The 12,353-nt window shown below is 39.0% G+C and overlaps 1 protein-coding gene across 3 annotated transcripts in view; it reads left to right on the top strand.

The window, feature by feature from the left end:
• Window positions 1-12,353, top strand: part of eea1 (early endosome antigen 1) — a 61,355-nt gene that overhangs the window by 38,217 nt on the left and 10,785 nt on the right. For all 3 annotated transcript variants that reach the window (XM_002935315.5, XM_012959889.3, XM_004912917.4), the window contains 12 exons: window positions 381-530; window positions 1,979-2,098; window positions 3,275-3,478; window positions 4,080-4,280; window positions 4,885-4,998; window positions 5,246-5,401; window positions 7,090-7,229; window positions 8,529-8,847; window positions 9,401-9,502; window positions 10,388-10,582; window positions 11,266-11,448; window positions 12,085-12,270. In XM_002935315.5, the coding sequence (XP_002935361.2) occupies window positions 381-530; window positions 1,979-2,098; window positions 3,275-3,478; window positions 4,080-4,280; window positions 4,885-4,998; window positions 5,246-5,401; window positions 7,090-7,229; window positions 8,529-8,847; window positions 9,401-9,502; window positions 10,388-10,582; window positions 11,266-11,448; window positions 12,085-12,270 (2,070 nt within the window). The remainder of the gene's footprint in view (window positions 1-380; window positions 531-1,978; window positions 2,099-3,274; window positions 3,479-4,079; window positions 4,281-4,884; window positions 4,999-5,245; window positions 5,402-7,089; window positions 7,230-8,528; window positions 8,848-9,400; window positions 9,503-10,387; window positions 10,583-11,265; window positions 11,449-12,084; window positions 12,271-12,353) is intronic.

Below are 12,353 nucleotides of genomic sequence, written 5' to 3'. Positions count from 1 at the left end.
GGTTGGATGCCATAGGCAGGTTTCCTTGGGCAAAAGTTTGGACATATGTCTTATTTCAATGTCATCTTTAAATGCATTAGTTCAGCCTTGTTTTCTGAAAGTGTCCCCAGTTTTTCACACAAACTGGTAACCTATCACCTCTTGCCAACTGCTAGGCACAGGTCTGCTTTTAAGAGCAGACCTTACAAGTAGCCTGAGACTCCTTTATACGCACCATGAGAGTTTCATAACACCGAAGATTGAGACTGAGCCAACCCCTGCTGGGTTGCTGTTAATGATGCATTGAAGAAATGTATCCAGTGTTAATATGAAGATCCTGCTGTATGGGTGATTAACCAGTGGAAAATACCTGAAAACTGACCCCAGCACTGTGTATTTAGCTTCACAGCAAGTTACTGGAGACAGAGCGCCAACTAGGGGAAGCTCATGGGAGGCTGAAGGAGCAGAGGCAGCTGTCTGCTGAGAAACTGATGGACAAGGAGCAGCAGGTGGCTGATCTACAGCTGAAACTCTCACGTGCTGAGGAGCAGGTAGGGTTGTCAGCTCCTGCTTTTATTTCTAGCAGCTTTCCTCCTGTCACTGAAAGCTGCTGCCTCTCACCTTGTGAAAGTCATTGAACAGTAACTTAACGTGGTATATTTATACACACTGTAATCTCTCTCTTTTTTTTTTTTATTCAAAAGTCACACTTACAAAATAAATTATTACAAGGAACTTTTTTTTTTTATTTTAATACTCATTAAAACAAATCCCTGTGCTTCCCTAGCTAATGTTCCCTGTTCAGGGCTAAAATGTTTCCTGTCACAACCAAAATGTTTGTACAGGTATGGGACCAGTTATCCAGAATGCTTGGGACCTGATAAGGGATCTGTAATCTGTAATGATAAAACAGCACCTTGTACTTGATCCCAACTAATATATAATTAATCCTTATTGAAGGCAAAACAATGCTATTAGGTTTATTCAATATTTAAATGATTTTTAGCAGACTGAAGTTATGGGGACCAAATTACGGGAAGATCCCTTAAGTCTGCTAAAAATCATTTAAATATTGAATAAACCTAATAGCATTGTTTTGCCTTCAATAACGATTAATGATATCTTAGTTGATATCAAGTACAAGGTACTGTTTTATCATTACAGAGAAAAAGGAAAAATTAGAATTATTTGCTTATAATGGAATCTATGGGAGATAACCTTTCTGTAATTCTGAACTTTCTGGATAACGGGTTTCCGGATAAGGGATCCCATACCTATACTTTGAAAAATAAAAACAGTTAAAAAAAAAGTGTGTTGGCCTATTTGTTTTACCTCTTTCCAAAGCAGAAGTTAATATAGCATGTGGTTATGAAACAAAAAAGCATTCCCCAAAAAAGACCAAGGCTGGGATTTAAAATTGGGCCTCTGTGTACTTGAAATGCCAGGGCCTAACAGCCCCCCACCAGCCCACTAAATAGTGACTGTGTATGGCATCTTACAGCAGCCCCTCTGGCATTTGCCAGAATCCACAGATTGTGAGTCTGGGCCTGCCTCAAAACTTTGTTGGATTTCTGTTTAACTGAGTAAACCAAAGGGGATTTCCTCTGTCTCCATTGCCTGTTGAGTGCCCATACCCTTTTTTTGCTTGTGTTATACAAGGGAGTGGCGTCTCCCCAGAGAACAGTGTGCCCTGCAGTATTTGTTTTAGATGCCTAGGTGCACATGGAATCCATGCCTATAGTGTCCCTTAGCAACCAAAAATCAGGTTTATTTTGCCAGAGCATTTGTATTTTTTTCCTGTTCAAACTTTCTGCTATAGAAAGCTGTAATCAAAAGTTAAAAAAGAAAATTGAAACTGATTTTTATCATTGTCTGATACTCATTTGTAAGAAGAACATGCAGTTAAGCCCTGGCACAGGGGGTATATTTATAAGTAGGAATTTTAAATATTCTGTGTTTGTATCAGTTTCATATCGGTTCTATTTAATTACCACTACAGCTCAAAGAAAAGACTTCCGCGTCTACTGACTTGCAGCATCAATTGGAAAAGATAAGGCAACAGCATCAGGAACAGACCAACCTCCAGCAGAATACCACATCCAAATTGAGAGAAGCCCAAGTAAGAACGGACTTGATGGCAAAATCCAACAGGGGCAGTAAACTGGGCAAAGTGTAGTGTAATAATACTCGAATGTTTACAGATTTTGATGCTGTTCTATAGGTCAATGGTGTCCTACTTACAAGCACAATCAAAACAATCACTAGTCTACTGAAAATCCCCCTGTGTAAACTCAATTATTCCTACCTGCCAGATGAAGCCTTTTTATGCTATTAGATAGATAGCAGCTTATGATACAGAGAGCTTCTTAGTGGACTGGTTATTCGATTGACAAATAGAATGTGACCTTAATTTTAGTTTTAGAATTTGCCGTATTTAGTGCAAGAAATAACAAAAACCATACATGTTTCTTTGTTAGAACAATATACAAAATGTGCATTCAGCAAAAGCCCTATTCATTCCACTAATATTTAGAAAGCATGTATTTGTCAGCAGAAACGCATAAACCATTTCTTTCACCCTATACATTTATGCTGTTGTAGCTATTCTCCCATCAAAGATACATCTAGTTTAAGAATAAACTATATTGCCCAGAATTGTTTTCCCTGAGTCTTACTTTGCATGATGTGACTAAAACCAAGTGTATATGGAAAGCTACTTACCAAAGCCAAATTGAAGCTCTAACAGCCCAACATATAACGAGCTATAGGATGGGGCACAGGTGTCAGATTCTTTGTAAGTTTACTGTTTAAAGTAAAGTGGTATGGGTGGCTGTGAGCTGAGACTTAGGGGCAGATTTATAAAAATCTGAGATTAGAGCTCACAACAGAAAAATTCACCCACTTTCTATTCATTTCTATGGGATTTTTGAAAGCATATTTACCAGTAAGTGAAAGTTATGGTTTACCATTTGATAAATACGATTTGCCCCTTTGAGACTGCAAGTTTAAAAACTGCCAGGCACACAGCCTGTTAACAAGTCAGCATTAACATTCATGATATCTGCAGCCCCAAAAACCAATTCTACCACAAAATATATGCATTTTTGTCTTTAAAAACACACGTCTTCTTACTCTTGCAGCTTTTTTTCAGTTTTATGTATTGTTTTCCTTCTTTCTGCTTTCATATTTACTGTTAGCACACTGCTGAGTACATTATTGGTCAGTTTTGAAATCTGAAAGCAAGTGTGCATGCTTTGTTCCTTGTTGGATCCAATTGTTGATTTTTGTTCCCCAGAATGATTTAGAACAAGTCTTACGGCAGATTGGGGACAAAGACCAGAAAATCCAGAACCTTGAAGCACTATTGGAGAAAAGCAAAAAGAACATTTCTCTTCTTGAAAAAGAACGAGAAGATTTATATGCCAAAATTCAAGCTGGTGAAGGAGAAACTGCAGTTCTAAACCAACTTCAAGAGAAAAACCACGCTTTGCAGGAACAGGTAATGTGTTTTTTTTTTTTTCTTGTTAAAAATGTGGTCAACAATATGTGCAAGGTATTGGTGCAATGAATCTATATTTCATTTAATCGTAGAAGTAGTTGGAGACTATTAGACTATTGTATTTGTATTTAGACTTCTGCAAATAGGCTTTATCAAGTGCATAACTTTTTAGGATGATTGGCTCGACAGGTTGTTTATCATGACTACCATATCCTTTGCTACCAAATAGAAAATGTTTATAAAGTGTGTGGCCGTAGCTTATTGTGTATTTTGAAGACAATGAAGGTCCTTTCCCTTCAGATTAACTAACATGTATAACTGTTTGCTAGTGTCAAAATTCTCTACAACAATGTAAATTTAACCCCTAGGGGTGGTTTCAGTTGATTAAAATGAAGTGTTTTAGCTGTATGGTCCTTTGGGTAATGACACATGCTGGAACATTCACCAATTTTCTCCAACCCACCTTGTGGTCAGTGTGCAGTAAAAAGAAAGGCATCCACCTCTTGGATTGAATTGGATTTTGTCTCCAAAGTGCCTGGTGTGAGATTAGCCTTGAATGGAGGCATATGTTTAAATTGCATAATCTTTTTCCTCTTATTAGTTAACCCAGCTTACAGAGAAGTTAAAAAATCAATCAGAAAGTCACAAACAAGCCCAGGAAAACTTGCATGAGCAGGTTCAGGAGCAGAAGTCCCAACTCAGAGCCTCCCAAGATCGTGTCCTGGCACTTGAGGCAACACTTAATGAAGTCACCAGTCAGCTAAATGAGAGCAAAGAGAAAATGGTTCAACTGGATTTACAGGTAAATAAATCATTTAATACAGGCCGGGTGATCTACACCCACATTTTCTTGCTGCCAGCTGTTCTTAATTTCTTGTTGCAGCCCCTGTTTTTAAAACTGACAAGTTCACAGTAAAAAAAAAATAAATTAATAAATCAGTCAATCAAAGACAATTTCAGTGTCTGCTTCCACTTAAACCTATAATTATTAAACATATTCAGGGCCAGAATTAAATTTTACCCTTAGACAGGATCATCCCACTGTCAACTCACTCCCTCCTTGCTTTTGTACTTTTAGCATTAGAATAAGGGAGCTAGGGCTAACAACTTTACGTCCTAGGTCTGGGCCTTTGTAGCATCTCCACAAATCCAGGTATGAACATATGTACAAAACCCTTATCAATACCCTTAAAGCTTTTCATATATGCTAGTTATGGTACTTGTGGCACTGAGTGGCTCCTTGTAGTGCACTTTCCTTGGTGCAATGTCCAGTAATTAGGTGTCCCTGGAATCTGCAGCATGAAAGAATACGTATAGATAATTATAGTTATTAAAAAGCACACTGATAATTGCAGTGTTATAAAACTATGTGTATAACTCTATAATCCATGTATCTCTACTTGCAGATCAAAGCAAAAACTGAACTTTTGTTAGCAGCAGAGGCAGCAAAGACAGCGCAAAGAGTAGATCTTCAGAACCACTTGGATACAGCCCAAAATGCACTGCAGGATAAGCAACAGGTGCTGCATTCATTGATTAAAAAAAACTGCTTTGCTTTTTCCTGGACTTGGAATCTGTTATTTTAGGACATAACTGGGGTGCATATAAACCATTGTTCTTTGGAAATATGCAATTATGTTTTGACTTTTTGTTATTGCTTAGATATGGGGCATAAGCGTTGTGGTGTTGGTTCTTGTTAAAGAATGGAAATTCTTATATGAGATATTAGGTTATTGTATGAAATTAACACATGTTGCATCTGAACAGGAATTAAACAAAGTGAACGCACAACTGGAACAAGTAACAGCAAAGTTAAATGACAAGCAGGAGTACAGCATTCAACTGGAGGCGAACCTTAAGGAGTACAAAGAGAAGCACCTTAATCTGGAACAGAAGTCTGAAGCTCTGGAAGGGCAGCTTAAGGTTTGTAGCAGGTTCCGTTCAGTACAAACTTGTTAGCCATTTAATTACCAGTACAATTATGAGCATGCATTTTACTTTTTTATAGTAAAGGTTTGTATTTGTATTGTATATATGATAACAAGCATTCATACCTTTTATGGGGCATATGGGTGTAGGCCAGGGGGTTGCAAGCATGGGAGTTTGGAGTTTTCCTTAGCTATTAACATATTGTTAGGGAAGTTCCACGTTTACAGATATTTTTCATTTTTTTTTTTTTACAAGGGTACAATTTGCAGGTTAATGTTAAAAACCAAAACACCTGCCTGGTCAGGTTTTTGGATCAGATGTTTATAGCCCCACATTTGCCTGTGATAAAGTCTTATTTAAATGTACGAACATAGAAGTAGAAAAATCCCCTAAACTTGGAGGTGGCAGTATGCCAGTCAGTTTGTAAGGGAGTGAAACTATAATATGATACTGATTTGTTTGGTGCACATATGGCATGGTTTAGTCTTTGTGTAGAACCTTATAACCATTTATATGTACAAGGACCCACCAACCGTGCAGAATTCAGAATTCAGCACAGGGTGATCAGTTTGTATTGATACAGCTCCTGTTTGTTCCACTGTGGCTTTGCAGAGTGTGCACTTTTGGTGGTTCATGAGGACACGTTACAAAGCCTATGCTTTAAAGGAGAAAGAAAGGTAAAAACTAAGTAAGCTTTATCAGAAAGGTCTATGTAAATACAGCCATAAGTGCTCACAGAAATGCTGCACTGACTTCTTTTTGAAAAGATTTCTTGTGTCTGTAATTCATGTGCCAGAGACACGCAGCTTTCTGCTGTCTCCCCTCTCCTGCTCCCCCCTCCCTCAAGAATGCAAAGAACTCCCTCCCCCCCTTAGGAATGTGGATCTGAGCCAATCAGCAGGAAGCTGACTCATAGGGGCACATTTACTAATCCACGAATGCTCCAAATGCGTTTTTTTTGTAATGAGCATATTTTTTGCGACAGTTTTGTACCTTGCACTACTTTTTCATATTTTTCGCGACTTTTTCGTACTATGTGACAAAATTTGCGCAACAAAATTGTATTGTCGTGCCGAGTACGAAAGTTTCGGATTCATTCAAGCTTAATTATCGTGACTTTCCTTGAGCCAGGTTGGAGCTGCAGAGTACCATTCCTATGGGAGGATTCCAAAATCATGCACAGAAGGATCAAAGTCGGAAAGGTTTTTCTGCATTTTACGATCGTTCAATACAAACTTTAGTGATTTTTGGATCGCCAATATAATATTTTTGTGACTAATACGATTTTTTCGTAAGCATATTCTTAATATTTGCGATCTTCAGAAATTTTCATATCCAATGGAACTCGCGTTTTCATGAATGTGCCCCATAGTCTAACTAACTGAGCATGTTCTCTTGGTCTGGGTGTCTGTGCAGGAGTGAGGCATTATGGGAACTTTCTTTACACAGCTCAGCGTTTTTTCTTCCTGTTTGGATTCTGATCATCTGAACTTCTGAAATATGGGGAGACTTAAGGGCACTATTGAGAGAACTGAAGGTATGCCTGCAGCTTGAGATTAACTCTTTATTAGCCTTTAATTCTCCTTTAAGAGCAATATATACCTCTGTGAAGTAAGGTTTAGTTTTAATTAAAGGTGAAAATCATAGTATAAACTATCAAATATGTTTTAATCTTTTAACAGAAACTTGAAACAGATCTAATCAGTGTGAAAGCAAACCGGGAACAGACAACCCAGGAGCTGCAGCAGCAGAAGCAGCAGAGCGCTCAGATGGAATTGAAATCTGCAGAGCTGAGCAAGCAGTTAGAAGAGGAGAAAGGACTGTAAGTCACTTGCTGTTTGTGTAACAATTTTTGTTTCAGACACGACTGATACAAGCATTGCATATTGTTTTGCATACAAATTGCCCCTTAAGATTGAGGGGTTGGTTCAAAAGTCAAAAGTAGGGTGCAGTCTCACTTTGCATTTTGCCTTCCATCCTCGATGAATTGCTGAAGGTTTAGGACCTGGCATTACAAACAAACTAAGGCCCAAACAGCCCCCACCAGCTCAATAAATAGTGACGGTCTTGTTTAGAGTTTCCCATCTGCATTAAGGGTGAAGACACATGGAGCTATTAGTAGCAGCTACTTGTCCTGGCTACTAAGGGCTCTGGCACACTCCCTTGACAAATCTCCCTTGTCGCGGGCGACTAATCTCCCCGATATGACATCCCACCAGCAAAAATGTAAATCGCCAGTGGGATGGCATACGCGGCGGCGCGATTGCCGAAGTTGCCTCTCGAGGCAACTTCGGCGCTTTCCGCAAATCGCGGCACCGCGTATGCCATCCCACCGGCGATTTACATTTTCACCGGTGGGATGTCATATCGGGGAGATTAGTCGCCCGCAACAAGAGAGATTTGTCGCGGGCGACTAATCTCCCTCGGGTGCCAGAGCCGATCATTTGCTGATAACGGTTTCTACGTGTGTTTTGGCAGGGTATCTTCTGGTGTTTAGTAGCCATGACAAGTAGCTGCTACTAAGTAGCTCTGTGTGTCTTCACCCTTAGGGCTCTGGCACACGGGGAGTAAGTAACATCTAAGTCGCTGGCGGGATGGCACACGCAGCGGCGCGATTTCCCGAAATCGCCGAAAAAGACTCGCAAGGCTTTTTCGCCGATTTGCGCGAAATCGCGCCGCCGCGTGTGCCATCCCGCCGGCGACTTACATGTTCGCCGGTGCGATGGCAGGGGAAGGCAACTCGGGGAGATTAGTCGCCCGGCGAACAGGGAGTTTTGTCGCGGGCGACTAATCTCCCCGTGTGCCAGAGCCCTTAAACAAACCTCTCCCTTATCTAAGCAGCAGCCTTTGAACAGCTTATTATCAGGGGCTTATCAGTGGACCGGTTAATTGGTTTTATCAGCTTCTGTGAAGTTTTCAAGATCAGGAAGTGACAGGGAGTACTAAAGTCAAATTAGCTTCATATTCTTGCTTTGTGCCAGAAATAACAGAAACCATAGGTATTTCTTAATTAAACCAATAGGCAAAAAGTTTTCTCAGGACAACCCCTATTTATTCAGCTAATGTTGAAAAGGGGTGTGTACTGTCCCTTTAAATCTAATGCTACCTGATATTTCCACAGGGTATCAAGCATGAAACTGGAACTACAGAAGAAAGTGGAGTCTCTCCAGCAGTCAAAGGAATTCATTTCAAAACAAGATCAAGAAAGGAACAGTTTGAAGGAGAATATAGAAAAGTTAAAGCAAGACCTGGAGAAAATATCAGGCAAAATGCAAGATGCCGTGACAAGCCTAGAGAAAACCAAACTGGAGAGAGACGCTTTGCAAAAAGATCTTGCAGAGACCAAGAAGAAATTATCTGAGAGCAGCAAATCTTTACAGGAATCAAGAGATCAACTGGAAAAAGAAAAACTGAAAGGAAAGAAAACAGTTGAAAACATGGTGAGTTAATTAGGTTATAGCTGAAAACAGGGGTTGTACATATGCACTCTCTAGTTTATTAAAGGTCCAGTACATTTGCCATAGAATATAACTGTAATTCTTTAGTCCCTGCCTGATCATTCATGGTATGGCTTGAAAATGAGGCAGTAGGCATTTTCGAGCAATTATACTTATATTCTATGGTAAGGTTTTTTGAACGTTTTGTCACCAACCGTGATGACTGCCAGATTTCCCAAATCACCTGTCAATACATAGAAAAGCATGTGCAATGCTCTGCCTAATGCAGGGACTGCAAGTGAGAGGTGGATATGCAGAAAGTTTATGAAACTGCACAGCAAAATGTGGTGACAGGAAATTTTAGTGTTGCTAAAGCAAGACCAAGGTGGCAGCTATTGGCTCATGAATGGGAAAGGGCCTGTCTGAGTGGGGGGGCAGGGGGGGTGCTATGGAAACTGTAATCCTTAACTTTCTCTTCTTGTGCTAAAATATAAAAAAAGGAACTTGCTTCATAACCAAACTAATAATATAACAAACTTGCCACTTCCTTTATTAGGAGAAGTCACAGGAAGAAGTGAAATTGAATCTACAAAGACAGGTGGATGCAACTGCAAAGGAGGTGAATGAGCTCAAGTCTATGCTGGAAAATAAGCAGGAGGTAAATCATTTTTCTTTACCTTTTATAATTTTGAGCAGGTAACAATATATGGTTTGTGTTTTTTCTCTCCCTCCTGGTGGATAGTTCTTTGGATAGCTCTTATTTCCCTTCTCATAGAGAGCCATGTTGACCATTAAGTTCCAGCAGGAGGCCCCTTGGGACTTGGATTAGGGCAGGATGTTAGCGATATGTGGTTTTCATTATAATTGTAATATTTTTCCATTGTTGCACATGAGTGTAAAATGAGTATAAAATGACACTTGTAGCACTCCAGACTTGCTGTAAAAAATGTTGATTTGTGTTGCAATTTTTTACTTCAGACATCATGCAAGCCTGGTGTGATAAGGTTGAGAGATCATCCATGGTGGTAGTATAGAGGAGACTTATGAATTATGGCTGAACACAATGCAGTATTTAATTTTTAGATTATCTGTATAGTTTTACTATAAACCGTTCATATGAATGACTAGGGATATATAATATTATTGCAGTTTTCCAGAAATAATTTCTTATAGTGTTTGAATAAGTGTCTTGATTGCCTGCATTTTGGGATTCCCTAACTGAACACTGTAGTGTTCCATTTATAGCATGTGCAGGGCGTTCATTTACTAGCACTGAATGAATAAATGCCTCTTTTCAGTGACTCACAGCAACCAGTGAGAGATTTATTGTTATTAATCCACCTTTACACTGATCTCTTTGGGGTAAAGACAGATGGAGTGATTAGTCACCGCAATTTTTAAAAATCTGTTCGCAACTAATCAACCCGGCGAAAACAGTAGCAGTTTGTCCCATACCGCATATTTCCATTGCAGCAACTTGTACATTTCTATGTGGAGTTTATGAAAATACAGGTAAAAATATATTCATTTGTTCCTTGAAAAGGAATCCACCCAGACAAAGGCTGAGTTGGATAAAGCCCGTGGCTACGTTGCAAAGCTGCACAGTGCTATCAAAGAAAAGGAGAAAGCTGAGCAGGAGCTCCAGACAGAACTGAAAAAGATGCATGAAACTTCAGATCAGGAGAAAGTGCAACACAAATCTGAGATTGAAGCCATGACCACTCAGTTAGCACAAAAGGTAAATGCAGAACTCAAATAACTTTCCTGCTGTGTAGCCAGAGATCTTGATGTAATGATTCTGTACCCTTGTGGTACTGGCTGAGTTAGCATGCTAAATGACAACACAATATATACAGTCATTATTTCTTTATCTAATTTATTAAACCGTCTTTTAGCTTATGGGGTGAATCATTAGATTGCTGCAGTTTCGGTTATCCATAGGTTTGGCTAGATCACCCAGGATATATGCTACAATCGAATTACTTGACAGTCTGCTGTCTTGCTAGAGTGGGGCCTTAGAGGTTGTATACATCAAGTAACGCCTGTTAAATACATTTATACTTATATTCTCTGCACAGGTGGTCTTGACTGTTAAACCAGTTTAGCAAAATTCAGCTTTCCACCAACCAAGATTCAAGTTCCCAGAATGCCTTGCCTTGATTTTTCACAAATCTGTAATTCACAGAAAATGCACGGCATTGTGGGATCTGGAGTCTTGACTGAAGGAGAGCTGGCTTCAAGAGTCAGGAGGGGCAGTGCAAAAGATAGAAAGGGACACTAGTAATTGCATTTATAATTACCATAACTTTCAATCATATTGGGAATATCATTAGAATTTTCACATTTGAGTGGAGTTTCCCTTTAATCTTGACTTTGCACAACCTGAACCTTTTTCACTATTGCACTATTTTTGCTTTATAGGCAGAACAAGAAGGAAAATTACAGCAGCAAGTGAAAGGATTAACCAGTGAACTGGAAACTGAGAAAGGAAAAGTGTCTGATCTGCAGAAGTCCCACAAACTCCTTCAGGAGAAAGTGAATAGCCTTCAGTCAGATATGTACGGGAAAGAGTCAGAAGTATCTGCAATACGGCAGGATCTGAAAGTAGGACTCTGACGTAGCACTTATATTTTTTATGTTTTGTTTCAAGAAATATACATGGGATTTTGTTCAATGTGACCAAATTATGTCTACTTTTATATCTGTTGCAAAACAGTGTAGTTGGCCTTAGGGTTTCCACATGCTCAGAAACTGACATTCTGGGAACTGTTAGGAAAAAAAATGGTAGAAAGTACATTATCAAGGACATTTTACACAGATACACTCCCCAAACAGGTGTTCCTTTATATTGCATCTTTTTCTTCATTCTTTAATATTTGACATTGGGAAATTAGTTCAATACATATTTTCTAGCATTCTTTTTTTTTTACTTTTGTTCTCCTTTAATTCTTCTCTATTCTTTTTATTATTATTATTATTATTATTATTAGAAACCAAGGGAGGTTTCAGTGTGATGCCTGTAGTTCTTCAGAAGGCCAAATGTGCCTATTCTATTTTAAGGGTGATTACAAGAACAATAATATGCATGATTACACTGACATCAGAAAAGATGTTGTTCTGAACATTGCAGGAATTGCCCATCTTTTGCTTTCCTTTTTTGTATTAATTTTTTTTACAAGTACAGTGATTTAGGATATAACATCAGTCTTGGGAATAATGAAGGTGTTTGTTTGTTACCAGAATACAGAGGAAAAGCTTATTCTTGCACAGGAAGAGCTAAAAACAAACAGGAATGAAGTCAATGGCCACAAAAAGCTTATACAAGAACTAACTGCTGTGAGAGGGACCTTGGAGCAGGATATAGCTAAAAATAAGAACTTGCTGAAGGAACGGGAAAAAATACTGCAGGAACTGCAGGAGCAGAAGGTTTGTTTCCTGTTCTGCTTTTCTGCTGTTTGTTAGGCAATTTTATACACTCAAATAACTCAAACATGTTCATGATTTTTATA

The sequence above is a fragment of the Xenopus tropicalis genome, chromosome 3, assembly GCF_000004195.4.
Source record: "Xenopus tropicalis strain Nigerian chromosome 3, UCB_Xtro_10.0, whole genome shotgun sequence".
Taxonomy (NCBI): Eukaryota; Metazoa; Chordata; class Amphibia; order Anura; family Pipidae; genus Xenopus; species Xenopus tropicalis.
The sequence above is the reverse complement of the archived record's forward strand: the minus strand, read 5'-3'. Positions and strand labels throughout refer to the sequence as shown.